At 41.3% G+C, this 27,107-nt stretch overlaps 1 protein-coding gene across 1 annotated transcript in view; it reads left to right on the plus strand.

Annotated features, from left to right (window-relative positions):
* The window catches only part of Ccdc192 (coiled-coil domain containing 192), a 198,431-nt gene that overhangs the window by 46,889 nt on the left and 124,435 nt on the right, over positions 1-27,107 (plus strand). Inside the window, exons 4-5 of the mRNA XM_051163366.1 lie at positions 10,368-10,499; positions 12,349-12,405. Coding sequence (XP_051019323.1) covers positions 10,368-10,499; positions 12,349-12,405 — 189 coding nt within the window. The remainder of the gene's footprint in view (positions 1-10,367; positions 10,500-12,348; positions 12,406-27,107) is intronic.

Consider the following 27,107-nt stretch of genomic DNA (forward strand, 5'->3'; position numbering starts at 1 on the left):
CAACATCTCTTCACTTCTCTCTAGTGTTATCTACATGTCTGTGCACAAACATGTGCTTACATACATGCACATATATACACAGTAAATGCAAATTTTGTCTCTGTGCCTGGACCTCTAAATTTCAGGTATTAATTAGCCTTCAGGTGAAGATTTTTCTACATTTTTACCCAGGCCTTAAGTTTTCCTGTGTTGTCCAGGGGTTTCCTCTCTCAGATAATTTGGGTGTGCTACGAGTTGAATTTGTCTCCCAAAAATTAATTCATTGGCATCTTAACTCTGTGTAGCTGAGAACATGACTGTACTTGAAAGTTGGCTCACTGTTGACATAACTAGCTGAGATTTGGCTGCCCTTTAGTGGAGTGAGCAAGCTTTTCATCTACAGTGATGGGATCCCATATGTGTGTGCAAGTGGTAGATGTAGGTATTCATGTGGGAGAAAGCTATGATGAAGGCAGACACCAAGGGGGTTATTCTACCAGCTAAAGAGCACCAGAAATTGCCAAAATACCACCAGCAGGGAGGGAAGAGAAACAGAATCAATGCTTCCTCATAGACCACAGGAAGAATCGATACAGCTAACACCCAGATACAACCTGCAGCCACTACCACCAGGAGACAACAGATTCCTGTTGTTCACAGCACCCAGGGTGTGGTTCTCTTTACAAGAGCCCTGGCAGCTTAATGCAGTGATAACCCTAGCTCTCAACTGCTCCCTGAAGTACTATTTTAAAAGTACATGAACACAGAAGTGCCTGGAAATAACCAGTTAAAGGCAAAAACATTAACAAATCTAAACATCTGTTTTCAACGGTCTAAGACTTGGGGAAGGATGAGGCATTTGTTGTTTCTTTAAATGTAAGTCATAAACTAAATCAAGTCAGCATTGTAAGTCAAAATGGGTCTTAGGCATCAGATTCCTTCCCTCCACAGGTGGGATGAGGATTATTAAGGCATTAAGGTATTGGCATCTCTTATTTGTTGCTTCAGAGTTTCATATTCTGTAATAATGATCTAGACAAGCACTTAGCACATGGGTAGCCTTTGTTTTCAAAGTTTTTTCCTCTGTAGAATGAGCTCTGGAAAGCTTGATTAGAGTTTGGTTTTGAGCAAATTTGTAAAAATCTAGTTTATAAAATTACTTGCTGAAACCCTATATATAGGAGCAGAACTTCTAGGAACACAGACAAGAAGAGATAAATGAACCCCTAACCTTACATTATTTAACAAGGTTGTTTCAACAAATGCACTTGATGGCTAGACGAATGTCCAGTCGTAAATGGCTTCAACTCCATTTACTGAGAGAGGAATAGGTACTGACTGATTATAAGTAGGGTCACTTTGAGCTCAGAAATTCTAACATGTCTAATCTATAATCAGCTAACATACTAAGAAAACTTCTCAATGTGTATGTATATGTATGGGTGAAAATTGAATGGTTGAATATAAACAAATATTCAGTCGTTAACATGTAATTAGTGTTTAAACCATGAATGTCAACGTGATTACTGAGAGATCACTGCATGTCTGTGCACAAAAGAGAGCAGGGCCCAAGACCAAGCCCTTAGATTTCTACAATCAGAAGATTGGAAGACCAGAAAAAAACAGCCAAAGCAACAGGGGAAGTCCAGAGAGTGTCCTGGAGGCAGAGAGAGGAGAGTGTTTAAAATTGGCATGGAGTTCTCACATGTCAAATGTTTTACTGTGAAGTTGAGTATGAGGACCAGAAAGGTGCAACTGCATTCTCTGAAGTGAGAATGTTAGAGAGAAACGAGACAGAGCAAGTACCAGGAGAACAGAGGAGGAGGACAGAAGCCAGACTGAAAGAGAGATTTAACAGGCTTTGGCTGCTCTCTTCCCAAGAACTGGGATTTTTTTTCCCATAGTGATACGTATGTGCATGTGCAAGGAAAAAAATGGAGAAGTGAAAGAGAAGGATGGGCAGGAAGGGAGAGAAAGAAGAGTGGCTGGAAGCCAATGACAGTAGAGTGAGTACGCTCTCAAAATCTACTATAAGACTCAGTCCGGGAGTGCCTCTACTTCCCAGCGAAATGAGCCAACTCATTAAGGCCAGTTTGCTTTCAGTCTCTAAACCACAATGGAAGTGATCTAGGGAAGCCAATAGCGTTGATGAGGCTGGAACTTAGTGTCACACTTTGCTGAAGTGCATGGCATATTTTGAATTTGATTTTGCAATGCCATATCATGTGGTTTCTTGTGTGACTGTGACTCCGTGGGGAGTGAAAGTAGCTTGGAGATTTGATTGTGAAGCTTGATGAAGTAAGTTGCTATGATTTTGTTGTGGCTCCTTCGGGCAGTGCATATATGTATGATGGATATGTATGTATGCACACATGCACATATGTGTGTAGGAGTATTTGTATGTCTGTGTGGTGGTTTGAATAAGTATGGCTTCTATCTATTAATACTCCCCAGTTATAAAACTATTTACAAAAGGTTAGAAGCTGTGGCCTTGTAGGAGGAGGTATGCCACTTTGAGGCTTCAAAAGGCCCCACCATTTCCAGTATCTGCCTTCTGCTTGTGGATCAGGCTGTAATCTTTCATTTCCTGCTTCAGTACCATGCCTGCCTGATGCCATGATCTCTGATGTGATGCTCATGGACTCACTCTCTAGAATTGTAAACGCTTTCTACTATGTGTTGCCTTGGTCATGGTGTCTCATCACAGCAATAGAAAAGTAAGACAGTGTGTATGTATGCACGTAGGCATAGCATTATAATTGTGCTGTGTACCCACATAGTGGACTGCAACTGGCCTGTTCCTGGAACTGTCGCTCTCTGACTCCAGTCTCATAATAACCCGTGGCAATGAATCATGGCGTTCATGGCTAGAAGAGTCAACTGTAGAGAAAGACTTGTGTGCAGTTAATGATGATAGCCCATCTTCTTGACTGTAAAGATTGGTCCAAGAGAGATTATGTGAGCTAAGATGCCAAGGAAAGTTCTTTTCCAATTGTGCCTGAAAAATGAATTGTCACACTATTGAGTGTATAAGCAGGTCACATCCTCTTTGTGTGAAGACAGCTTATTTCCTCTGGGAAAAAATGGGGCCAGCAAAGACACAGCACCAAGATGTAGAAACAGGAAGAGAGAGGGTGCATTGGCTCCTTTGAATCCGTAAAGTCTAGCTGTGAATGAAATACTCTCTACCTCTGAATCTCCAGTGGTATAGATCAATTTTATGTCTCTTGAAAAGGGGAATATGAACAGGGTGTGGTGACACACACCTTTAATTCTAATACTAGGGCAGGCAGAGACAGGTGGCTCACTGTGAGTTCGAGGCCAGCCTGGTCTACAAAGTGAGTCCAAGACAGCCAAGGCTACGCAGAGAAACCCTAACTCGAAAAAATCAAAAAAGGAGGGGGGAGGGGTGCGGTTGTAAAGGCAGTGTAAATGGACACTTGTTTGAAGGAGTTTGACTGGCCAAGAAGCAAGAAAGAGTGAAGACTAAAGGAAAAGACAAGGGACAGCTCAGTGACGTTGTTCACCTGTGGGAAATATGATGTTATTTTCATACACTGAACAGAATCACACAGAAAGATATAGAAGATGTAGAGTGCGGGTGTGATTTCATAGAATAGACAATAGGAGCAAAATCTTCGTGATGAGAAGAGGTGACAAAGTTAAAGCCAAGTAAAAGAATGGCCTGTGCATATAAGAAGAACGTCTTCTCTCTTAGTTCACTATGGTTCCTTTCCACAAAGCAGAGACTCAGCTAACAGTGGCACAAGCCTGGCTGTCTCCTCACATAACAGCAAGGCCAGAGGAGGGAAGCTCTGGGGTCAATTCAGTCAGTCAACAGTACTCACTCAGAGCATGAGTACTGATCACATCTGCCTTACCCTCATCTATATGCCAGCTGGACCCCCTCATAAGACCCCTGCAACAAGGCCAAGCATCAGATGCAGGCCAGACAGCATCCTGGAACAGAGTCTCTTTGAATTTCGAGTGTCTACTGTATTATAGGACCACTCCTAAAACAGTCACTTATACCTGAGAGTCAGGCACACATGGCAGCTTATGTCAATCATCATCCAAGTGCTGGGGTTGAGCAGAGCCAAGCTCCTTTACACATATGGCTTCTGGCTGGTTCTAGTTGGGTTTGGGTTTAAGGGATAAACAGGGGGAAAGCCATTAGAAATGAAGGACTGTTTTGATTCTCTGTGTTTGGTAAGATGTGGTTTGGACATAGAATACGGTTTGCTATAGGAAAAGCTCCAGGGCATACTGAGAAGAATGCTCCATTTGTGCTGGATGAAATACTGTTGTTATGCCTTTTGGTATAATGTAACTCTAAGTTTTCTTTGCTTGTCTTTAGTTTGGACAGCTGATTTGAAAATGAAAGCAGCATATGCAAATCACTAGCATCATACCAGGACCAATCTGACATGTTCACATCCATTATTCGTGTTTGCTTTATGAAAGCGGGCATGCTAATATTTGGTGCACATGCATTTACAATTGTTATAAGTTCTTGGTGAACTGTTCACCTCCTTAGTATGGAGTGGTGGTCTTAATCTCTTGTGACTCATTTTGGTTTGAAGTCTGTTTTGTCAGATGTCAGAATAGCTATTTAACCTGCTTTTCAGCTACTATTCACTTGAAGATTGCTTTCTGTCTTTGGACTCTCAGCCAGGAAGTTTCCTTATCAGAGAGCTCTGTCTCTTGGAAACAACAGATAGTTGGATCTAGGTTTTTTGTTGTTGTTGTTTTTAAACCCAGTCAGCCAGTCTGCACATCTTTCCTGATGATTTCAGACCATTTACATTTATTATTGAGAAATGCTTGCGATTATCATACTTTTGTTGGTTGTTTCCTTGTTGGTTGGATTATTGTTTGTTCCTTATTTCTTCCCGACTAATAGAGGGTTGATGGACACAACAGAGTCCCTTTCTTTCCCTATTTGTACAGGTGAGCAAGGAACTTTGGGGAAGGGGAAACTTTCTCATTTTATAATGCATATTTGACTTCTTTTCTTTTTAAAATTTTAATTTGTTCACTTTACATCCCAGTTGTAGCCCCTCCCTCATTGCCTCCTGAGCCCAACCTCCCTTCCTTATTACCCCTCCCCCTTCCCTAGTCCTCAGAAAGGGGGAGTCCTCCCTCCCTACCATCTTACCTCAGCCTGTCAAATCTCATCTGGACTGCCTGCATCCTCTTTCTCTGTGGCCTGGCAAGGCCACCATGCCAGGGGGCAGTGATCCGTGAGTGGGCACTGAGTCTATGTCAGAGGCAGTCCCTACTCCCCATATTATGGGACCCACAAAGAGACTTTACTGCCTATCTACTACATCTGAGCAGAGGGTCTAGGTCCTCACCATGGTTGATCCTTGGTTGATGCATTAGTCTCTGTAGCATCCCCTACCCCGGCCCAGATTTGTTGACTCCATTGGTCTCCTTGTGGAGCTCCTATGTTCTCCAGGTCCTTCTAACCCCCAACTCGTCCATAAGATTCCCTGTGCTCCACCCCAAAGTATGGCTGTGAGTCTCAGCATTTATTAATTTATTTACTTATTCACTTTACATCCCAACCATAGCTCCCTCCCTCATCCCCTACCAGTCCTTAGCTCCCTCCCTCATCCCCTACCAGTCCTGCCCTCCTTCCCTCATCCCTCCTCCTCCTCCCCTATTCCTCAGAAAAGGGGGAACCCCCAATCTACCCAACCCAGATCATCAAGTCACATCAGGACTGAGCACATCCTCTTCCCCTGTGGCCTGGAGAGGCAGCCCCATCAGGGGAGAGTGATCAAAAAGCAGGTAACCAAGTCCATGTCAGAAACAGCCCCTACTCCCCTTACTAGGGGACACACATGAAGACTGAGCTGCTCATCTGCTATATCTATGTAGAGGGCCTTGTTCCAGTTTATGTATGGTCCTTTGTTGGTGCTTCAGTCTCTGCAAGCCTCTCTGGGCCCTGGTTATTTGGCTCTGCTGGTCTTCTTGTGGAGCGCCTGTCACTTCCAGGTCCTTGTATCCATCTCCCCACGTTTCCACAATGTTTGGCTGTGAGTTTCAGCACTTGTTTGGATCTGCTGTTGGGAATAGCCTCTCAGAGCACAGCTATTCTAGGCACCTGTGTTCAAGGACAGCAGAGTGTTGTTAATAGTGTCAGGGGTTGGCTGTCTTCCATGAGGTAGGTCTAAGGTTGGGCCAGACATTGGTTGGACATTCCCTCAATCTCTGCTCTATCTTTATCCCTGCACATCTTGTAGGCAGGTAAATTTTGGGTTGAAGATTCTCTGGGTGAGTTGGTGTTCTCTTCACTCTACTAGGAGTCCTGTCTAGTTAGAGGGTGTCTTCTTCAGTCTTCATGTCTGTCTTTTCCCCCAACTCTTCCACAAGTTTCCTTGAGCTCTGCCTAATGTTTGGTTGTGGTTTCAGCTTGTTTCAATCTGCTGCTGTGTGGAGCCTCTCAGAGGGAAGTTATGCCAGGTCCAGTCTGCAACCATAGTAGAGTGGCTCTAACATTGTCAGGGGTTGTTCTGTCCCATGGGATGGGTCTCAGGTTGGGCTAGTCATTGGTTGGCCATTCCCTCAATCTCCTCTCAGTCTTTATCCTGACACATTTGGTGGGCAGGGTGAATTTTGGGTCAAAGGTTTTGTGGGTAGGTTGGTATCCCCTTCCTACCACAGGAAGTCCTGCCATGCTATAGGAGGTGGCCACTTTAGTATCCATATCCCCCCCAATGGAACTGTATCAAAGACACAGAAATAAACCCACACACCTATGGACACGTGATTTTTGACAAAGAAATCAAAACCATACAATGGGAAAACAGAAGCATCTTCAAGAAATGGTGCTGGTCTAACTGGCTCTCTGCATGTAAAAGAATGCAAATAGATCTGTATTTATCACCTTGCACAACACTTAATTCTTTTTTCTTTTAACTGGGACGTTCAATCCACTTGTATTTAAAGTATTATAAATAATGAAAATGCATTTCAGTTACTTTGTTGTTTATGTATTTTATGACTTTTTGTGTTTTGTTTCTGTGGGATACTTTCTAGTAAACCATTTGATATTCTCGTGTATTATTATCTAATATATATTAATTTCCCCCAAAACATGTATGTTAGTCTACCTGATAGTATCTCCTGGGCCTCTAGGATTTTCTTTCTTTCTTCGTGCTCCTTTCACCAGTGTAAGTCCTCCCCACGCAGAATCTACAAGGAAAATGCAGAATCTCAAATTTGATGGTATTTGGAGATACAGTCTTTGTGATGCAGTTAAGTTTAGATGAGGTTATCACAATGATGTCCTCATGGTGGTATTACTATGCATAGAAGAGGTAGAAGAGACAAGAGCCTCTCCATCTCACCATGTGAGTCTATAGCAGAGAAATGGCAGAAAGAAGAAGGCCTTCCCCCACTGGATACATGGGGACCTTGATCTTAGACTTCACAAGAGTGACATATAAAGGCTTAAACCACTGAATCCACAGCATGTGCTATCACAGTTTAAAAGAATGACTGACAGAAACTGGTATTATACAATAGAGAGTGGGCCAGGTAGACATCTCAGTAGCTAAAGGTATATACCACCAAGGCTGATGACTCTAAGCTGATTGTCCAGAAATCTCATGGTGGGGGAGGGAATGAAATCCTACAGGTCACCCTCTAACCTGCACATACATACCCACAGTCACATCCAGATACAAAATACAGATACAGTACCCATGAATGAGATCCTTTTGAACCTGGGTCATCTGCAAGTGCAGCCCTGAGCCCTTAATTTCTGAGCCATCTCCCCAGCTTCTAAAAACGTTTAAAGAAAAAAATATAATGCTGTTGTAACAAGTACCTGAAATGTGGAAACAGATTTAAAGTTCAGCGATGGGTAGAGGCCTGGGAATCTTTAGGGAAGGCTTAACAAGAAGATATTGGGAGGGGCAGATCAAGGGTAGAGTACTTGCCTGGTGTGTCCCAGCTCAATTAGATCCCCAGTACTGGGGGGACAGAGTTATTGCCTTCAAATAACTACCAAAGTAATGTGATGAGAGCTGGGAAAGAAAAGCAGAGAGCTAGAGAGAAAATCTCCATCTTCCCAGAGAAGACAAATCATCATGAAAGAATATTGGTTAAAAAATGAATATTTACAAGGATTCTGACAAAAATGAGAGGATGAAAAGATGAACATGTTATTTAAAATGAAGGAAAGACGATCCTGGCTGAATTGTGTTCACAGCCTGATGTGAGAAATGAAAAACATGTCATTTGTGGAAACTGGATATTTGGCTGAAAAGAGTTCTAAGTGTTGGAGGAGCAGATAACAAGATAAGCAAGTTGAAAAGATAATTGTTAAGCAAGGAACAGAACGTTCTCAGCTTATTTATATTGCAGAGAATGCCAAGGGTGTTTCCATGCAACTGTCTTTTAAGGAGATGGTTATGACTATGGACCACAGGCCTACTCAGCACCCTTAACAGGAATACCAGGAATTTCAGCCACAAGTGATGGAGATGGGATGGAATCCTTAGATGCCACAGAATGGATGATTAAGCTATGCACATGTAAATATGTTATCCTTAACTGTAATGAGCCAAGTAAGCTATGATGGTGGGGTCACCTGAAACTATGGGGGTACAAGCCTGTGTGGAAGAACCTTAGGAGCAAGACTCATGTGGTAAAATTCAGGAAACCTGCTGGGCAGAGCCTTAGAGAGGAGATTTCCACTCAGCAGAGTCCTGGAGGTGTGATCTGCACTGTGGAGGGCTGCAAAGGATCAAGCACAGCCCAACAGAACCATAGCACATCAATTGTCCTGCCAATAATTAGGTTTTCACAAATACATGGTAAAAATCCAACAATAAATTATCAGGTTTTGCCACAAATCATCCACTTGGGGAGAAAACAGTAAGACCCCCTTTTTGTGCTTTCGTGAAGCAATAATACATAATAACACCCAAGACACATAGTTTAAAAGTTAATGTGGAAAATTCAAAGCCAAGATTGGTGCAGACCTTTATGATTTTATGTGCATGTGTGCATGCATGCGACAGGATTCCATGTGACCCATATTTGCCTCAAACTCATTGTGTAGTCAAGGAATGCTTTGGCCTCCTGCTCCTCCTGCCTCCACTTCCTAAAGACTGTGACTACAGGGGTGTACCGCCCCTCTGCCCCCACCCCGCACGCATTGTGATCAGTGTTCATCGAATTCTTTATTCATTTACCTTGGAGATTTGTAATTTAGTGCAAACTTCTGGGGAACTAATCTGCCTAAGCACAGCAAAGCATACAGCAGCACAGTAAACTGCAGCGGTCTGCACTGAGATCATAGTACCAGGGAACTGTGGGCTCAGCACTGAAGCATGGATCTCCTGGGTGAGGGGAGACTTTGTCAAGTTAGGCTGAGCCTGAATTAAACTCTTAAACACAAAGAAGAAAGGATATGAGTTTAATATCTGCCTTAAAAGGAAAGAGATGACAAGATAGGGAGATGTCTTAGTTATAGAAGGAGAGAAAATAAAAGGTCTTGATGTGGGTAAATTAACATGCCGGGAAAGACTCCGGAAGAGACACAGTATCCTGGTGCGCAGCCTCAGACCTAAGGTTCGGCATGATCGGAGCTCAGCAAGGCTAGTGATCAGAGGCAGACCAATGCAGTCTGAATCTACTCCATTTGACTAGCTATGAGGTTTTCAGATGGTAGGTTCACAGCTGAGTATTTAGCCCTTCAGTCTAGAAAGAGGTAATGCCAAAAGAGTGCTACTGTGCTTCAGGGACAGAGCATAACCAGCTGTCTGAGAGAAAAGAAGAGACAGTCAGGGAGGTCTCTGAGGGACTAGGGCCACCACAGCACACCCTCAAGAGGGACCCGAATGGTAGAACAAACACAAAGGGATATTTTGGTTGTCCTTTGCATAGGTCTGGCTTTCACCAGACTTGGAACATTTAACTTCCAACATCCCACTGTGCCTCCGACACTGTTGCTCTTATGCTAAGTGTTTAAGTGTGCAAGAACCTGCACACTTTGTGGAGAGCTGTAGACTTCCAAGAATTAAGTTTCAGCCACCATGTGGATCACAAGCTGGGGTTCAGAGGCAGCTGTGCCAGCAGAGGAACCTCAGAACACAACAGAGACAACAAAAGAAACTATCTCCCTGCTCTGTGTGTGTGTGTGTGTGTGTGTGTGTGTCCTTACCTCTCTTGTCCATGTTAGAAATAATGTTATCAACAGTATTTCCTTCTTTCTCTGGTTAGTTGTCATTTGTAGAGAATGTTGCAGAAGCTTCTTATCAAAAGGTTTAGCAGACATTACTTGAAGACAATTCACTCCTAAGTTGAGCCTTTCAAAGAAACCTTTAAAGTCCTGCTGAATCCTGTGTCCTTAAAAAACATGTTTTTAGCTTTCAGCCTCTGAAGAAACAAAATCAGAACTGCTTCAGAAAGTTTCCTTGCTGGAAAAAAGGCTGGAGAATGTGAGACAAAACAGTGTTGGTGGAGAATCATATGACAACATGGTTCTTGAGAAAGACAAGGTATGTGGAGGAAATGCAATCTCTTTTCAGAGTTACTTAACCATATGTGTCCAGCCTGTAAGCCATTGCTGGGTTGAAAGTTCCTGTTTAATGGGCTGAGCCTGCCATTCAGTCATAATAAAACAGGCACTTAGAAGCTGTTTTTACTAAAAGTGTTGACTCTTTTTTTCCCTGTGGCCCACAGGTAACTAAAAGCACAAGGGAAATTAGATACTGCCTTCATTTTGTGTCCGTCCTGGTAGCTGAAGGCATAGAGAGATACTATTGTATAAAGCTATAGTCACCTAGGATCTAGAAGATCAAAACCTGGGAGGAAAGATCAACCCATCCAGAAGAGGCAATAGCCCACTCACAAGGGTGAGGCTGCATTTTAAAATTAGCGACCTATGGTCATTGAGGACCGCCATGCAGGACAAATCCAGATGGGGAAATGATGGGCCAGTTTTGGCAAATCATATCTTGACCTGGATTATTTCACTGTGCAGACGTCTTGTCTTCTAATTGCATGCCAATACTCTAAAATTTGGACTGGGGGTGAGGCCACTAGGACCCTGTATTTGTTTCTCCTCCCAATGTGGCCATGCTAAATGTATCTCCTTTCTCTTCTCTTTACCATTGTTTCTCTTAATTAGTGTATTCAGATAGGGGCCTGGGCCTGCTTTATTGGGAATGCCAGAGCCCAAGCTTTTAACCTAAAAGCTCTGCTAGCAGTAGAGATTATCTTAGAATGCAGAAAGACCTGGATTCAATCCTTAGCATTGCAAAAAGAAAATATTTTTAAGTTCATATTTGAGATAATTGGGGTGAATAGAACATTTACATTTGGTAAAGGTAACTATATCCTGACGAACATTGACAGCTTAAGATTTTCAGTTACATTTTTACCCTTTTTTGATAATGTATCATTTTGGGCAATATTAGCTGCTGCATAATCTATGTATTTTGTGCATGACACCAACTATACACATATGTCTTAGTTTTCAAGGTTAAACCTGATGAAGGACTCGCTTCTGTATAGTAAAGCAATGAATCATAAAATTTGACATATTGCCTTCATTAGATTAATATTGCTATGACAAAACACCATGACCAAAAACAAGTTGGTGAGGAAAGGGTGTATTTGGCTTAAACTTCCAGGAACTCAAACAGAGTAGGATCCTGGAGGCAGGAGCTAACAGGAAGCGAATGTGTGTATGGGGGTGCTGCTTACTGGCTTGCTCCACATGGCTTGCTCAGCCTGCTTTCTTATAGAACCCAGGACTACCTCCCTGGGGATGGTACCACCCACAATGGCCCTCCCCCACCCCCTTCCCCTCCTCCATCAATCACTAATAAAATGTGTTATAGACAGTTCTTATGGAGGCATTTTCTCAGTTGAGGTTTCTTCCTTTCAGATAACTCTAGCTTGTCAAAACTATCCAACCTACACATATTTTTAATTTATAAAATGATAGATCCCTGAAAACTTACATATGTAACATTATATAATTTGCCTCTTGTTAAATCTAAAGAGTCTGAGTAAACCTATGGATTTGTTTCTTGTAAAGGTGTTTATGTGTATGTACACATGTACACACACTCATCATTGTCGTCATCATCATGGCCTCAAGCTATCATTTTTCTTAACCATTCCCAGCAGTTCACATATTTTGTACTTTGCCCTTGGAATCTCTCATAGGCTAGAAGAAAAAGAGAAATGGATAAATGACCTCTTTAGTATAGATTCCTGCAACATCTAGCAGAGATGATAATGTTGCCAGTCAGTAGACTGAGAACAGGCACATTTGCCTGGGGGATGCTTTGACTAGGACGCGTTACACATGTGCTCTCCTAACCCTTCTCTTTCCAGTGCATCGAGCAGCTGCAGGCTGAAGTAAAAGCTTCCCAGGAGAAACTTACAGCACATGTAAGTGTTTTTCTCCTTTTTCCAATTCCATGATTCATACCACTGTAATCCTGAAAATGAAGAGAAATTTGTCAGAAGTAATCAATGAGGTTTATTCATTGCAAAAAAAAAAAGAAAGAATTAAAATCAATATTTTTACTACTTCTCTATACATAAAGTTTATGTTCTTGCAGATACTAAAAATGAAATCAACGTGTGCTCTTATATATGGTCAGATGACATAACCAGTCTAAATTGACTAAACTGGCCCATCTGAAGAGTACTAAATGTAGAAAAGAATACTGGGTAAATCAGTGAAGAGATTGGAGTGGCAGTCAGTGGTTATTGACACAGAGCATAGGTCTGAAGCTGAGATCCTGAAACTTCGCTTCATGAAAAAAAAAAGTCCCTGAAAAGTCCCAATCAGTAAACTGTCCCTAGGTGCTGCTTTCTGGGTGCTTAGGCAGCACTGGAGCCAATGCTTCCAACCTTTGAGTCAATCTTGAGCAGAACATTTTATGTGTACTTGTTTGCCCCAGTCTTGTGATATTTAGGAACGCAACCATAAATAAGAATTCATAACTGCCCATTTGCTCCTGTAACATCTTTAATGAAGGCCTCATGAATTTCTGAGACAAATTCATTGGCACTTTAGCCTATGCCTGCACAGAGAACCAATGAGTACCAACAGACAGGACACCCCGTGTATTAGTGTCACCTGCTACTCTTAAGAATGCGAGTGATCTTGACACTTTAAGTGTGTCTCCAAGGGCTTGCTCGTCATCCTTCTGATCATCTCCATCTTGACTGCATGGGCTTGAGTGAGGATAATGGCCAGCCATGTCAATTGACCACTCTCAAGAGCAGCTCAGATTGCAAGCAGAAAAGACTGTAAAATAATAAATTCTGGTGACCACTCATTGACTATGTGAAGTGAGCTTGGCTGGAAAAATACTTTTAATTTACCCATCTTTTTGTGCTGAAGGAAAATCCAGATAGAGCTTTTAATCCTTAAATCCAGTCTTTTTCTTGTATACTCATTTGGCTAACACTGAAAATGAATTGTGCCTGTATTTGTGGTATTGTTCTAGCAGAAGTGTGCCATGGGAGCTCAGCATTCCGTGGCAGATGTTTCTCCACTGACCTGCCCTGAGGGTACCAGCTAATGACTGTCACTGGAGGAGAGCTCCAGAACTTAATCTGTTACCTACATCTCTGTGATGGAGAAAAGCAGATGCACTTCCCAAGTGCTTGGTGCTATCTTCCAGTATCTCTTACTGACAGGCTAATTTTAAAAGTTACAAGTCACTGGTACCTTGGAGGAAATTTCTTTGGTATCTACTTCTATAGTTTTGGCCTCGACCATACTGCTATCGTCCCAGGCTTGTCTGAACTGAGATTGCTTTATTTGCATAGGACTTCTAGGATTTCTAAAGTAGCTGTCAAACATCTATTTTTCAATATAGTAGTTTGTATTCATCAAGGCTTTTCTTTAATTCATCAAGAAAGTTTAAATTAAAACTAATAATAATCATAGTTTTTGACTTGGTCATGTGCCGTCCTTTAGTATCAGTTTCAAATTCCAATATAACCTAACAAAGTGGGCATTATTTATCAGATTAAATGGCTGAATCTTAAAAAGGTTAGATTTCTTTTTGTACAAAATCACATTCATGATTTTGCCATCCCAACTGTCTTTCTAAATTTCTCTGTGTCTGTCTCTCCCTTCCTCCCTCCCTCCCTCTCTCCCTCCTTCCCTCCCTCCTTTCTTCCCTCCTTCCCTCCCTCCCTCCCTCCATTCCTCCCTCCTTCCCTCCATCCTCTCCATATGTCTTAGGTTGTTTAAACCTCTTCATCCAAATCCCTTTCTCTTCCCATGCCCCAGAAGTGAATCACTCCTTTGCAGAGCTTCACATCACACTTCTGTGCAGATAAACTACCATCCACCACCTCCTCCTTTGAGTTCTTTTGTCTCCTAACCATCCTGTGATTGTAACCCCTGAGTGAGGTTAATGGGCATTTCTTAAAACATTATCTCTAGAGAAAACTTTCAGTAGGATGCTACTACCCACTCAGAAAAGAATAAAAAAAGGGGGGGGGGGGAGATTGGAGAGGCTGGAAACAAAACAAAGTGTATTTATATATCTTATACATATATAATTTTCCTTAGAAGTTATCCAATCTCCAAAAGCATTTATCTGTAAGTACTGTTTAGAGGACAAGATCTGTAGTGGCATCTAATATCCAATTAAAGCCATGCTTCCTAAGTATGATCCAACATCCTGTTGCTTTCTTAAGATTAGCAAGTCAAATTTAGCATCTTTTTTTCTGTATCTTGAATGTAACTCTCCGTTATAGTCTCCAGCCATGGTGGCTCTGGAGCACTATTAGATTATTATAGAGTCCAGCTGAAAAGCAGTCTTGGAATCCTAACCTTCTCCACTTCCCCACTTCCATCCTTCATATAGTTAGCTGTCGGGCTCTGGGCCTGGATCTACAGTTTACCTCACTTCCACACCTCCTACCTTTTTGCTACCACTTCCGTACTCTTTCAGGCCATTGTATAGTTTAGTTATTGTAAATGGCCCCAAGTAATTAACATGGAAATTTAGAGCCTTCTACTGTACCTCTACTGTCATCACAAAGTAGCCCATTTGTTTTAGCTTCATAGGGTTTATTCTGCTGAGTAGAGAAAGGATGAAAATCTATGTATAAATATTTTAAGTGAGAGCTGCATGCATAACTCAGAGTGCTTGCTTGGCATGCCTGAAGAATGAGGTCTAAGCCCTAGTGCAAGAGGGAGGTGGGGAGACAGAGGAAAGGAAAAGAAAGGGAAAAGAAAAGGGAAAGGAAAGCAAGGGGGGGGGGGGAAAGGGGAGCGGAGGGGAAGGGAGGGGAGGGGAGGAGAGGGGACGGCAGGGGAGGGGAAGAAGCATAAGAAAGAGTGATAGATTAAAACTGAGATCAAAAAACAAAACTAAGTGAAAGAGAGACACTGGCACCGAGGATCTGACCCACTGGAGAAGAGGTTTAAGAAACCAAGATTTTGCTGACAAAACTTTGTAGACAGAGTGAAGGTTTTTCTAGGAGAAAAAAAAAAAATTGAAAGATCTTGAGATGGCTGAGGATTCAGGTGATTAAAAAGTGATTAATAGGGAGAGAATAGAAGAGTTTCTTGGTATTGTATATTTTAGCCTCTTTGGGTATTTAAAGAGTTCCATTAGAGACTGAACTTCCTGTTGTACTGTAACTTCCTTAAATGTACACTTGTGTAAATTAACCGCTGTGCTGGACAGTTTTATGTCGACTTGACACAAGCTAAAGCCATCTGAGAGGAGGGAATCTCAATTAAGAAATGCTCCCATAAGCTCTAGCTGTAGGCAAGCCTTAGGTTTTCTTAATCAGTGATTGATGAGGGAGAACCCAGCTCACTGTGAGTGGTGGCATGTTACAGTAAATTGCATCGGTTTGGCCTAAGAAGCCAACAACTGACACAGGGAAACTAAATTGTACTTTAAGGCTGCCAGCACTATGCTAGGCAGATTCTAAACTGATTCTAATCTATTTGTAAACTAACATAAACTACTCTAAACCTCATAACATACATATATCACCAGCACATGCCACTACGATCCTCGGAGACTTCTCTCTCCTCCCTCGTCAACTGTCAACCTTCCTCCTTTTGCTCTGAATTGTCCATCTTGACTTCGCCCCCCAGAAAGTCCCGCCTTCCACTTCCTGTCCCTTCTACCCAACTGATTAACTAAACAGCGCTTTATTGACAGTTGTTACATCCACTCAAGACATTGCACCACAGTTCCTCTTCGTAGTCTAATTAAAAAAAAAAAAATTTTACCTATACATTTATATTATTACACCAATATACAATATACACACACAAGAACCACAAAACAATCATTATATTTATGCTATACTCATAATGTTTTGCTGTCTTCAACCCCATCAGAGACTTGAGAAGGAATAAAATTAATTAGCTGAGTAAATAGGAAGTGCAGGTTAGCAGCTTCCAAAGTGAAAAAAAAATTACAGAGACACTTTGCTGCCTGAACAGTTATTCAAAACTCTTTAACATGTTGGAGCATCATCTTTAGCCTTTTGGCCCAATATGTCTGACAGGCATATTTGTGGAGCAGGGACTATTGAGGACTTTCCTACCCTGTCTTGGCCATCAGCTCCCCCTGTATCCAAGTTTGTTCATTTCAGGCAGAATTCTGTTTGTGGCAGAAAGCAAGGACATTTTTGTCCAGTGGCTGGTTTGCCATATCTGAAGCCATTTCCATAAGGAGGTTTCTAGATGCTCATTACCTTCTTTGAGGCAGGATGGGTGTTGCCAGGAGTCAACCTGTCTTATTTTCAAAGAATCCTCAAAACAATAAAAAATTCTTTAAATGCCATATTCTGTAGGTCTCTGAAGTTTTTGAAGATTTTATCTAAATATTTTGCCTTATTTATCAATTGAACCTAGGCTGTATATTTTTGTGATAAAATTGAACAGTACAATGAATTAAAAATAAACTTATTTTACATCAATATATAATATTCTACATCAATGAATTAAAAATAGCCTTGTGAGTAACAAGTAAGGCCTTAAGTTGAAGAGTAGATTCAATAATCTACCTTTTGTCCTATCATTTTTATATATTTCTATATTCTCAGAGAAAAATCCATGAGTCCAATCTCATTCTCTGTCTGAATAAAACCAATAATAACATAACCAATTCCCAATGAAAATAAACAGCCATAGCCCAAAACTTTACCCAATGCCCCTTTAAGGGAAATGGGACGGCATTTTCTTCTTAAGACTTCTTCAGGCTGATTTGGGATAAATAATACCTATGTAGGGGCCCAAATAGAACTGGGAAAATGGTTAAATAAGCTAGAGATAGCATTTGTCGTCCAGTCTCGAAATGTTGAGAAATTCAGTCTTAATAAAAGTCTTGTGTGGGACAGTCTGAAATGCTGGACCAATTGGAATCAGGAGCTTTCTTCAAAGCTGTCCTGGGAGATGTTCTGTTCTGATGATGAATAGCAACCGAAGCACTTGTGGCTGGAACATGAGGAATGCAGGATGTCAGCATCTCAGCATGCCGGAGGATGAATCCTGCTGGGTCTGATCCAGTATCTGTGTCTGGTACTTTTGTTCTGAAATTATATAATTTCTCACAAGTATTATGCAGTTCTAAAACTATAAATGCATGAGGTGCACAGGATGCCCAGAACAATCGAGGCTAGTTTTGTAGCTTGAATTCATGTATGTATAGACTGACTTAATAGTCTTTTTTTTTTTTTTAATCCAGGTCTATTTTATTTTGACTTCTTTCAAAGAGGAAGTATAATATTACCATTACCAAAGAATATACAATCATTATTTAATTGAAATCAAAACAAGATTGTATAGTTCTAAATGTCCTTCTCTAGGCTCTGTGGCACCTGATGTATGGGCCAAGCCATTACCTGTCTCCCAAGAAAATGTATCTCATTTTAGAGACAAGCCGGTTAACCTGAGCAAAAAAAGAGGCATTAAGCCTTAAATAAACTTATGTATACCCTAGGCATCTTGTACCTATTTTTTTACATTTATTGAAGGTGTTTTTGTCTCACCCCTTCTCTCTATTGGGGATGGACATTTTTACCTTTTAAACTTTATATAAACTCCCATTTTAGAGTTTATACATACCCTAGGCATCTTGTACCTGGGTTTTTACATTTATATAAACTCCTATTTTAGAGTTTATGTATACCCTAGGAATCTTGTACCTGGGTTTTTACATTTGTTGTAGGTGTTTTTATTTCACCCCTTCTCTCCATAGGGGGTGGATACTTGCACCTTTTATACTAACCGTCCTTCTCTAGGCTCTATGGTGCCTGATGTATAGGCCAGACTGCTACCTGTCTCCCGAGAAAATGTATCCTGTTTTAGAGACAAGCCAGTTGCCCTGAACCAAAAAAAAAAAAAAAAAAAAGGCATTAAGCTTACCCTTTTAAGTATATGAATTTTAGCCTTTGAGTTTTTGGTACCTAACTAGGCTGTGCTTTGTCACCTGTAAGTTCTCGGTGTCTTTTCGTATTTTGTGTGACTGTCACCTGTCCCCTGTGAAAGTAGCTCATATTTATAGGGATAAACTGGCTGCCAGAGCAGTGACACCTCAACTCAGCAAACAAAGGCTTTTCAATGTGGGAGGCATGCAGTTTGCATGTCTGTTAAGGAATATTTTTTTCAGTTTAAATCCTAGTAATTTATCAGCAGGGGGTCACACCCGTGGGGACGAGGCTTGTTTAGAACTCACAGAGCTACCTGTCTTTTTCTCCACTGTGTTAAGATTAAGGGTGTGTGCCACCACCGCCCTGTACAAATATTTTATGTTAATTTTAGTCAAAATCTACAAAAGTCTTAAGTAATATTTAAAAGTTAACAAAAAAATTCTAAATCTTGGGTCAGTTGTGTCAATACAGGCTTTAGTAAGTGAAGCCCTGTTTGCTATTTTTTTTAATTTAGTTATTGTTAATTCACATAGGTAGACCCTTTTCAGAGAGAGTTGACAAATATCTTGTAGTTAATAAGTTCTGAATTTAACTTTATGGAAAAGAGTTTGGTTCCTTTTTTTCTTTTTCATTGTTGGTAACTTAGCTAGGTGTGGATATACTAAATACCTTGGGTGCCAATTTGTTACAATAATTGTATTGGTTTGGCCTAGGAAGACAGTAACTGACACAGAGTCTGAATGGTACTTTAAAGCTGTTAGCACTACGTGCCAGGCAGAATCTGAACTGATTCTAATCTACTCGTAAATTAAGGCAAACTACTTTAAATCTTATAATATACATATATTCCAAGCATTTACCAATCTGATGATCCTCCGACCATTTCTCTCCCCCATCCTCATCAACTCTCAACTGTCTCCTCCCCTCTCAACTGTCAATCTTGGCTTCGCCCCCCCACCCCAGGAAGTCCTGCTTTCACTTCCTGTCCTTCTGCCCAGCTGATTGGTTAATCAGTGCTTTATTGACAGTTGTTACATCCACTCAAGACATTCCTCCACAGTGCCATTCCTGGGCAGGTGGGCCTGGGTTTTATAAGAAAGTTGTCCAAACAAGCCAGGGGAAAGTCAGTAAGCAGCACCCCTTGATGGCCTCTGCATCAGCTCCTTTCTTCAGGTCCCTGCCCCATTTTCAGTTCATATTCTGACTTCCTTGAATGATGAATAGCAATCTGGAAATAAGTCAAATAAACCCTTTCTCCCTTAACTTGCTTTTGGTCATGGTGTTTCATTAAATCAACAGTAACCCTAAGATAACCACCTAATGGTGTTCTGGTTTCCTGAAGACCATCTTGGATGGTGCTTGCAAACAGTCTCTGGCCCTCATCTCTTCTTATCTTTCCCTCTCTCATCTCTTCTTCTTTGTTCTTCTCAGTCTCAGACTGATCCTACTACTAAAATGAAGTTTCTATTTTTCCTTGTATTTACAGTACCATGTGCTGTTCGGCCACCACTCCTGGCATTCTCCTGACCAGAATATCTTCCCTGAACTCATCCAAATTTAAACACTGAGGAGCTAGAGAGATGGTTAAGAGCATTCAGTGGTAACGAGCCCTGGCTGTTTTTCCAGAGGATCAGAGTTCAATTTCTGGTACTCACTAATGCCCTCTTCTGGCTTCCATGGGCACTGGATGCATGTGGTGCACAAACACACACACAGGCAAAATAGCCATACACATAAAACAAACATCAAGAAATTTCTTAAGAATACACATTTTAGATACATGAAATTGAACAGTTTAATTTGAGCAAGGGACAATTCATGTGTCGAGCAGGGCTCAAAACCATGAGTTTCAGAGCATTCTACCAGCAACATGTACTGGTGTGAAATACCTTCAGAAGGTTTCTGTGTTGGAACATTTGGTCCCCAGCTGGTGGCAGTATTCTGGAAGGTTGTGAAACCTGTAGGCAGTAGAATCTCACTGGAGGAAGTGAGTCTATGGAGGTAGATCCATAACCTGATTTACTTCCTGTTCATGCTCTGCTTCCTGACTGTGGGTAGAAGCTTTTCCTACTACTATAGGATACATACCTTATTTAAACATAAACAAACAAAAACCCATTTCCTTCCTCAAGTTGTTTATGTAAGGTATTTTGTCATAGTAATGAGAAAAGTAACTGAAACAATAATAAACACGGGTGTTTCAGGGGCCAAGTACAGAACAAGTAGGGAAATCACCTGACTGGTCACAGTTAGGCATCTGCTGTATTGATTTTTTAAAAAATGAAGTATTTCCCTTATTTTCGCATGACCTGGCCAGTTAGTCATGTGCATTTGGCTGAAACAGTCTTTTCTTATAGAATGTATACTCTTAAGTTTGGTTACATTTTTGTTTAAGTAGTAAGTTACATTGATGGTTATTATGTGGAAATCCAAAGAGAATTCTTAAGGCCAAAATGCCTCCTGCTCATTTAGTTCAATGAAACTCAGTATACTCTGTATCTATTTTTATACTATCTGTATATACACTTGCCCCCATTAGACTCTGAGGCATTTAGGAGGTGCCAAGAATGTGTGTCTGTATCTACTATGTTGGATATAGGGGTAGTCACCCTATGCTTTGGCAATTACGCATTTGTCTATTTACTTGTGTATCCTACCCTGGGCTTAGAACTGGGCATGAATAAACCTATGTCCCAGAACTTGAAGAGTTCAACTCACAGAGTAGAAAAGAAGACAAAAAGAGAGATCCACATCCATCAGTGCTGACCCAGAGGGAAGCACCTTCTGCCCAGTGAGTCAGGAGGGGCAGATGCAGAGAAATTTTAATTGCTCTCTGGCAAGAAAGAGATCACATCCTATGATCTTCTAGGACTGTATGATCTAGCTGGGCAGACATGCTGGGTAGTATTGGCACACACCTTTAATACCAGGAGACAGAGGCAAGCAGATCTCTGAGTTTAAGGCCAGCCTGGTACAGAGCTAGTTCCAGGTAAAGAAAAGCTTAGGTCCAGTCGTAGTGGTACAAGCCTTTAATCCCAAGCAAGGAAGGGAAAGTTTGTTTCCAGAAGGAAGCATCCATGTTTGAAAGTGATGTCTAATTGAGTGGCAGACAAAGTGATGAATCAGAGAAAGATTTGACAGATAAGATATGATATGCCCAACACTCAGGAGAAAAGAAAACTACTTTAGGGAGGAGCACAGAGAATGGGAGGGGGGAGACAATTTTACTAGAAGAGTTTTACAGAAACAGGGTAAAGAAAAAACAAGCTAGACACAGGTGAAGAGAGTAGAAGCCAGAGATTGAGAGGGAGCCAGGTTAGAACAGATTGCTAGAGGTAGTTTGAGGTCAAGCAGAGCAACTCAGAGGCTGAGAGAAAAGCCAGATAAAATCAGCTGAGAGAGAACTTTGAGCAGTTTGAGCCAGAACAGCTGAGTTGAACCAGGCAGCAAGAGTTCAGAAAAAACTAGAAAGGGTGAGCTTATTCAGCAGTAAGTCTCAGAGGCTGAAAGCATTCTAGGGCTAGGTTAGATTATACAGAGTGTAGAAGCTTCCAGGACTACAGCTAGGTTAGCAGGCAGAAGCAGAAAACCTCCCAGACAACAACTTTATTCAGTCGAATAAAAGTTACATTTACAGGCAAAAATGTGAGTAAATGGGAGAAGCAGAAAAAAAGTCTCACTCTGAACCCAGAGACATCCTTAGTGAATTCCAAGATCTCAATCCATGCCATGGTCAGATGCCAAATGACAGCAGTAGGCACTTGGAGAGTGTCAGTGATGAGGCTTGGGCAACAAGGAGTCAGACACCTGCATATCAAAATCTATAGCGCAGGGAACTAACACTGAAAAGCATCATTCAGACCATATGTGGCCTGTGTGAACCCCTTTCCTATCTCATCTCCATTACATACCTGTGACCCCCTCCTCATCATGTGTGCCATAAGTCTGTCTCTAGGGCCTTTGCTTATCATTCCCTCACATACAGAATGCCTATTTGTGCCATTCAGTTTGCCATATTTTCCTCAATCTTGATCCAGATACCTCTTTCTAGGAAGTTTTCTCTTATCCAGAAGTCATCTATCTTTCATTGGCATTTTCACATTTCGGTGTTTTTCTTTTTAATTCCTTAATGGCACTGTAACTCCATGCTGGAATAACTTCATGTGCTCAGCCTGCTCTCCAAGCCTGAGTTCTTGGAGAGCAGAGCACAGGCCTACCTTCCTGTTCCCTCAGTGCCTCTTCAGTGCCTTGTACAGATTTTAATGAAACAACTTAAGGTGGAGGAATGAAAACGAGAGGACTAACAAGAAAGACAAACCTTTATGTGAGTTCTCTCGTGCATGTGTATGCTTATGTGTGAAGTCAAAAACAGAGCGGAGTCTCCTTCAGGGAGAAGGAAGAGTGTCAGCAAGAAGAGAGAAAGGTGACTACTGCAGAGGGAATGAGCAAGTGACATGTCTGTGTGAAAATGTCATGAGGAAACCCACTCTTTTGTATTCTAATTTATTTTAATTCAATAAAATGAGAAACAATAGAACCAAACTAAAGTAAAACTTATCTCCACGTTTACAGACACTTTGTGCTTCTAGACAAACAATTAGTGGAAAGAATTCTATTCCTTAAAGATGCCAGTTAGATAAGGCACCAGTACAATATGAGGCTGATACCATCAGGGCCTAGCATGTATTACTCCCTTTTCTGTTGCTGTGATAAAAATGGCATGGGCAAGGAACACTTTATTTGAGCTTATGATTCCAGAGGGACAAGAGTCTGTGATGGCAGAATGGAGGCATGACAACTAGCAGCAGGCATGTGGCAGGGTCAGAAGATGAGGACTCACATCTTCGACTGCAAGTATATGAAGTGGGGAAGACAAACTAGGAATGGCAGGAGTCTCTAAACTCTCAAAACCTGCCTCCAGTGACACACTTCCTCCAGCAAGGTCATATCTCTTGAACCTAGCAAATATTGCCACCATCGGCCCGGGACTCTGGGATACATTTATCATTCAAACCACCACCACATGCAAAGGAGAAAAGAGAGTGTGGTTCCCTTCGTGGAAGGGCAAATTAAAACCAAAACCAAAACAAGACCCTAGAATATGGTAAACTCCTACCTTAGATGAAGCAGCATATCTAACGGTGTGCTCATAACATGAACAGAATCAACAGCTTGGTGTCTAGGCTTATTAAGCTCAGCCATAAAGAACCCAGTAGATGAATTGTAGTATTATTTAATATTTGTACTGATACATATGGAGTAGAAGGGGATGCAAGCCTTCACATTTCTGAGTTACTACTCGCTAATAATATTTAGGATTAAAATCTCATCCCACTAACTGTACTGTACCCAAAACAGCTTATATTTTTAAAATGTTTTTAAAGACCTATTTTTCTCCCAGTGCACATGTGAGTACTCAGAATGGGCCACCCACAGAATTAAGCCACCCTGACCAATTTTCTTCATTCCGTTCCATGGTTACTTAACTGCTTAGACCCACACAAGCTAAAACAGGTACTTGAAGTGAATGTTTATAGTTACTTGAAGATACTTGCTCAAGTTATAATGACTTGAATTAAAACTAGGTATTTTAAGAGAAAAAAATCCTTTAAAAATGAATGTTTTCCATGTGGTTGGATCCTTTTCTTGTTGAACGTTAGTATTTGGAGGTATAGTACTTTGTTTGCCTAATCCAGCATTGAAGACCTCCATGTATACAATAGCCTACAGCCCACAGGCCTGCAATCCCACTGTACCCTCATCCCAGTGGCCATCTTGACCGTTGGTGTCTAGCCATCCATAAGACCTCTCCACGACTCAAAGTTCTGTTAATCTTCAATGGAACTCTTTCAAAGTGTAAACCTAGGTAATTGGGTGGTAGGCATTCAAGTGTTGCTATATTCTTTATAGCATCACATATGTCTGAAATACTTCAGAGTAAGACCAAAAGTTAAAACTAGCCCATTGAAGAAATCCTTTAAATGAACGGTGTAGCCTTCTTCAGTCTGTAAGATAAGCAAGTGAGTGTTAAAACCAGAACCTCATGAGCCACCGTTTCATAGGATGCTCACAGATTCAGCAGCTGAAGATGAAGGAACCTGGCATGTGGGCCAGTCCAGCCTTAGCACACCTGAATATTTCCCTAAGAGTTTGCTTTAATGTCTTTCTCTCTCTCTCTCTCTCTCTCTCTCTCTCTCTCTCTCTCTCTCTCTCTCTGTCTCTCTCTCCTCTCTCTCTTAACTTTCTAAATAAAAGCTCTACAAAAGCTCCAATTTAATTCACATGTAGTTTCTTCTTGCCCTAAAACTCCAGCCTCTGATTACTCTCTCCATCCATTGGTCACTTTCTTGGGGTTTGCTTTCTTTTGATTTGCTCTTAAACATCCAGGAACATGGTTTCCCCAATAATTGCCAGATTCTCTTTACAGTTGAGTCCTTCTCACGGTGTGCAGCCTTGGAAGCTTGTCGTTCAGTGTAGTCTATTAGAGTTTACCTTGACAGGAGCCTACTTGCTAGGCTGCAGAGAGTTTGCAAATTGGTTTGGGTGGAGCAGGAGAAGAGTAACAGCTAGAGTGGATGTGTTCTGATGGTGGTACCCAGGCATTACGCCTAACGAAGTGTTGCTGCCTGGACTAGAACTGTTCTTAGACCTTTTCTGAATCAGGTTTCCATTGATTTTTGAGAGCCCTCAGGAACTCCTCCAAGTTCCCCAAGCACAATTTCATTTTGTTTGATTTGGTCAGAGGCAAAATAAATCAGCTGTAGCAGAGAACCATATTACTTACATTAACTCAGTGGTTTTCAAGATGTGGCCCCTAAGTCAGAAGTGTTAGTGGCATGTTGGAAGTTGTTTGAAATGAATTGTTTTTAGGTCTCCACCCTGATCCAGAAGTTTTCGGGGCGGAAGTCCTCTAGTGGGTTCTGATGCTGGTTATCCTGGCCCAAGGAGGCACTGCTATGGCCAGCCAGATTTCTCCATTCTGACCAGCACCGTCCCCGGGCTACACATCACCAATACTCCTACCCCTGGGCTTCATCTCCAGGCCTGACTCCTAACACAGCACCAGGATTGCAGCCCAGCCTGGCGCAAGGCACATGTTTGTCCAGGAGATAAACCAAAAAAGGCACGGTCTTCCTGTGCCTCCTCTGAATCCCACACTTCTGCCTGCTCTAGAAGCATCGTTACATTCCTGAAGCTTGTCATGACTAATTCCACTGTCATGTGACAGTAATTAATACTTTGGAGTCACTAACGGTACAGTTTGCTAGTGCTGCAACCCACATTATGTCATGTCTTTTTCACAACCGTCCTGGGAGGTATTTCTCCCCCATCAGATAAGGAAAGCAGGAATCAAAGATGCTGGGCTCTCTACTCACAAAGACTCCACTGTAGCTGTTCTGAGTCTAAGGTATCTATTTCTGAGATTGACCTCATTCCAATTCGGAATTTTTGCTGCTTTCATGCCAAAGCATGCATTATGCCAATGAAAACAAATTGCTGCCTACAACGTCTAGATGTCTATACTTCAGGTATTCTTCGGATCCTGTGGTAGAATTAATCTGAGAGAATTGAGCAGATGTCTTATCTGGAGCCAATAAGGGGGTGATAAAAGTTTCTTTTCAATAGAGCATTTTTGGCTATTCTTAAAGAGTTATAGATATACATAACCCCAATGGAAGATTTCTCAATAGCTATTTATAGGCAGAACCACATAATACTGAAAGTTTGCACCTAGGATAAATCTAGGAAATATTGCTGCCTGTTTTGGTTTTGTTATAATTATTCCTCTCTTGTCACCTGGTTTACCTTGGCTGGATTGTTCATGCTGCATCATAACTTAGCCACTCATTTCAAGCATCATGTGGTGAGTCCATGGTTTGTCCCCATCATACTTGATTTGAAGAATTTAAAAATTGGGTAGTAGCAGAGGTTTTCCAGTTAGTGAAGGTTGTTGCCAACCCATCCCCCCGAGCTTGGAAAGGAAGGGAATCTGAGCTGTCACTCCACATATCATCCCCTGACACCCCCTGCCCCCCATACATACTCCATCCACTTGACATCCAATGGTTTGAGGATTCAGAATTCGTTATGGATTACCCCTGATTTCAGAGTGAGCCTCTCCTCTCCTGTCCTCTCGTCATCCATCCTAAGTCTTTAGGAAGGAGCTGTTTCCTTCTGGTGCAGAACCCATTAGCCTCTCCTTCAGCCTTTGTTCTATAGCACTGGCTGAGCTCTGCAGGTTCTGGGGCACCACCATAATCATATTTTACAGTTAATGTAAACCAAAGCAACAGCAATAAATAAACAAGTCTTTCCAGTTTATAGTAAATTATCCAGGAAGGACTAAAAATATTTATTGTCCTATCACACTTTCAAAAGGAAAGAAGCAAACATTTGCATTTAATCTGACATAGCCTGGTACTTTATGGGTATTCAGCTTCAACTGCTTTCTTGATATAATTTTATAGTTATTAAATATTTATAACATTTTAACTATATTTACTTATTTATACTCTAATTCCATAAGAGATTTGACACGACTCATAAAAGCATGTGTGAGATAGCTATTATTTAAAAGTCTATAATAATTATTGAAAACATATATTAAAATAATTCACCACATCAAAGAAAAGTACATTATGTGTGGGTAAGTCACAGCTTATCACATAGTATAGTCGTAACAAAAATGTAGATCCCATATTTCTCACAACCAAAGTCAT

The sequence above is a fragment of the Acomys russatus genome, chromosome 20 (assembly GCF_903995435.1).
Source record: "Acomys russatus chromosome 20, mAcoRus1.1, whole genome shotgun sequence".
Classification (NCBI taxonomy): domain Eukaryota; kingdom Metazoa; phylum Chordata; class Mammalia; order Rodentia; family Muridae; genus Acomys; species Acomys russatus.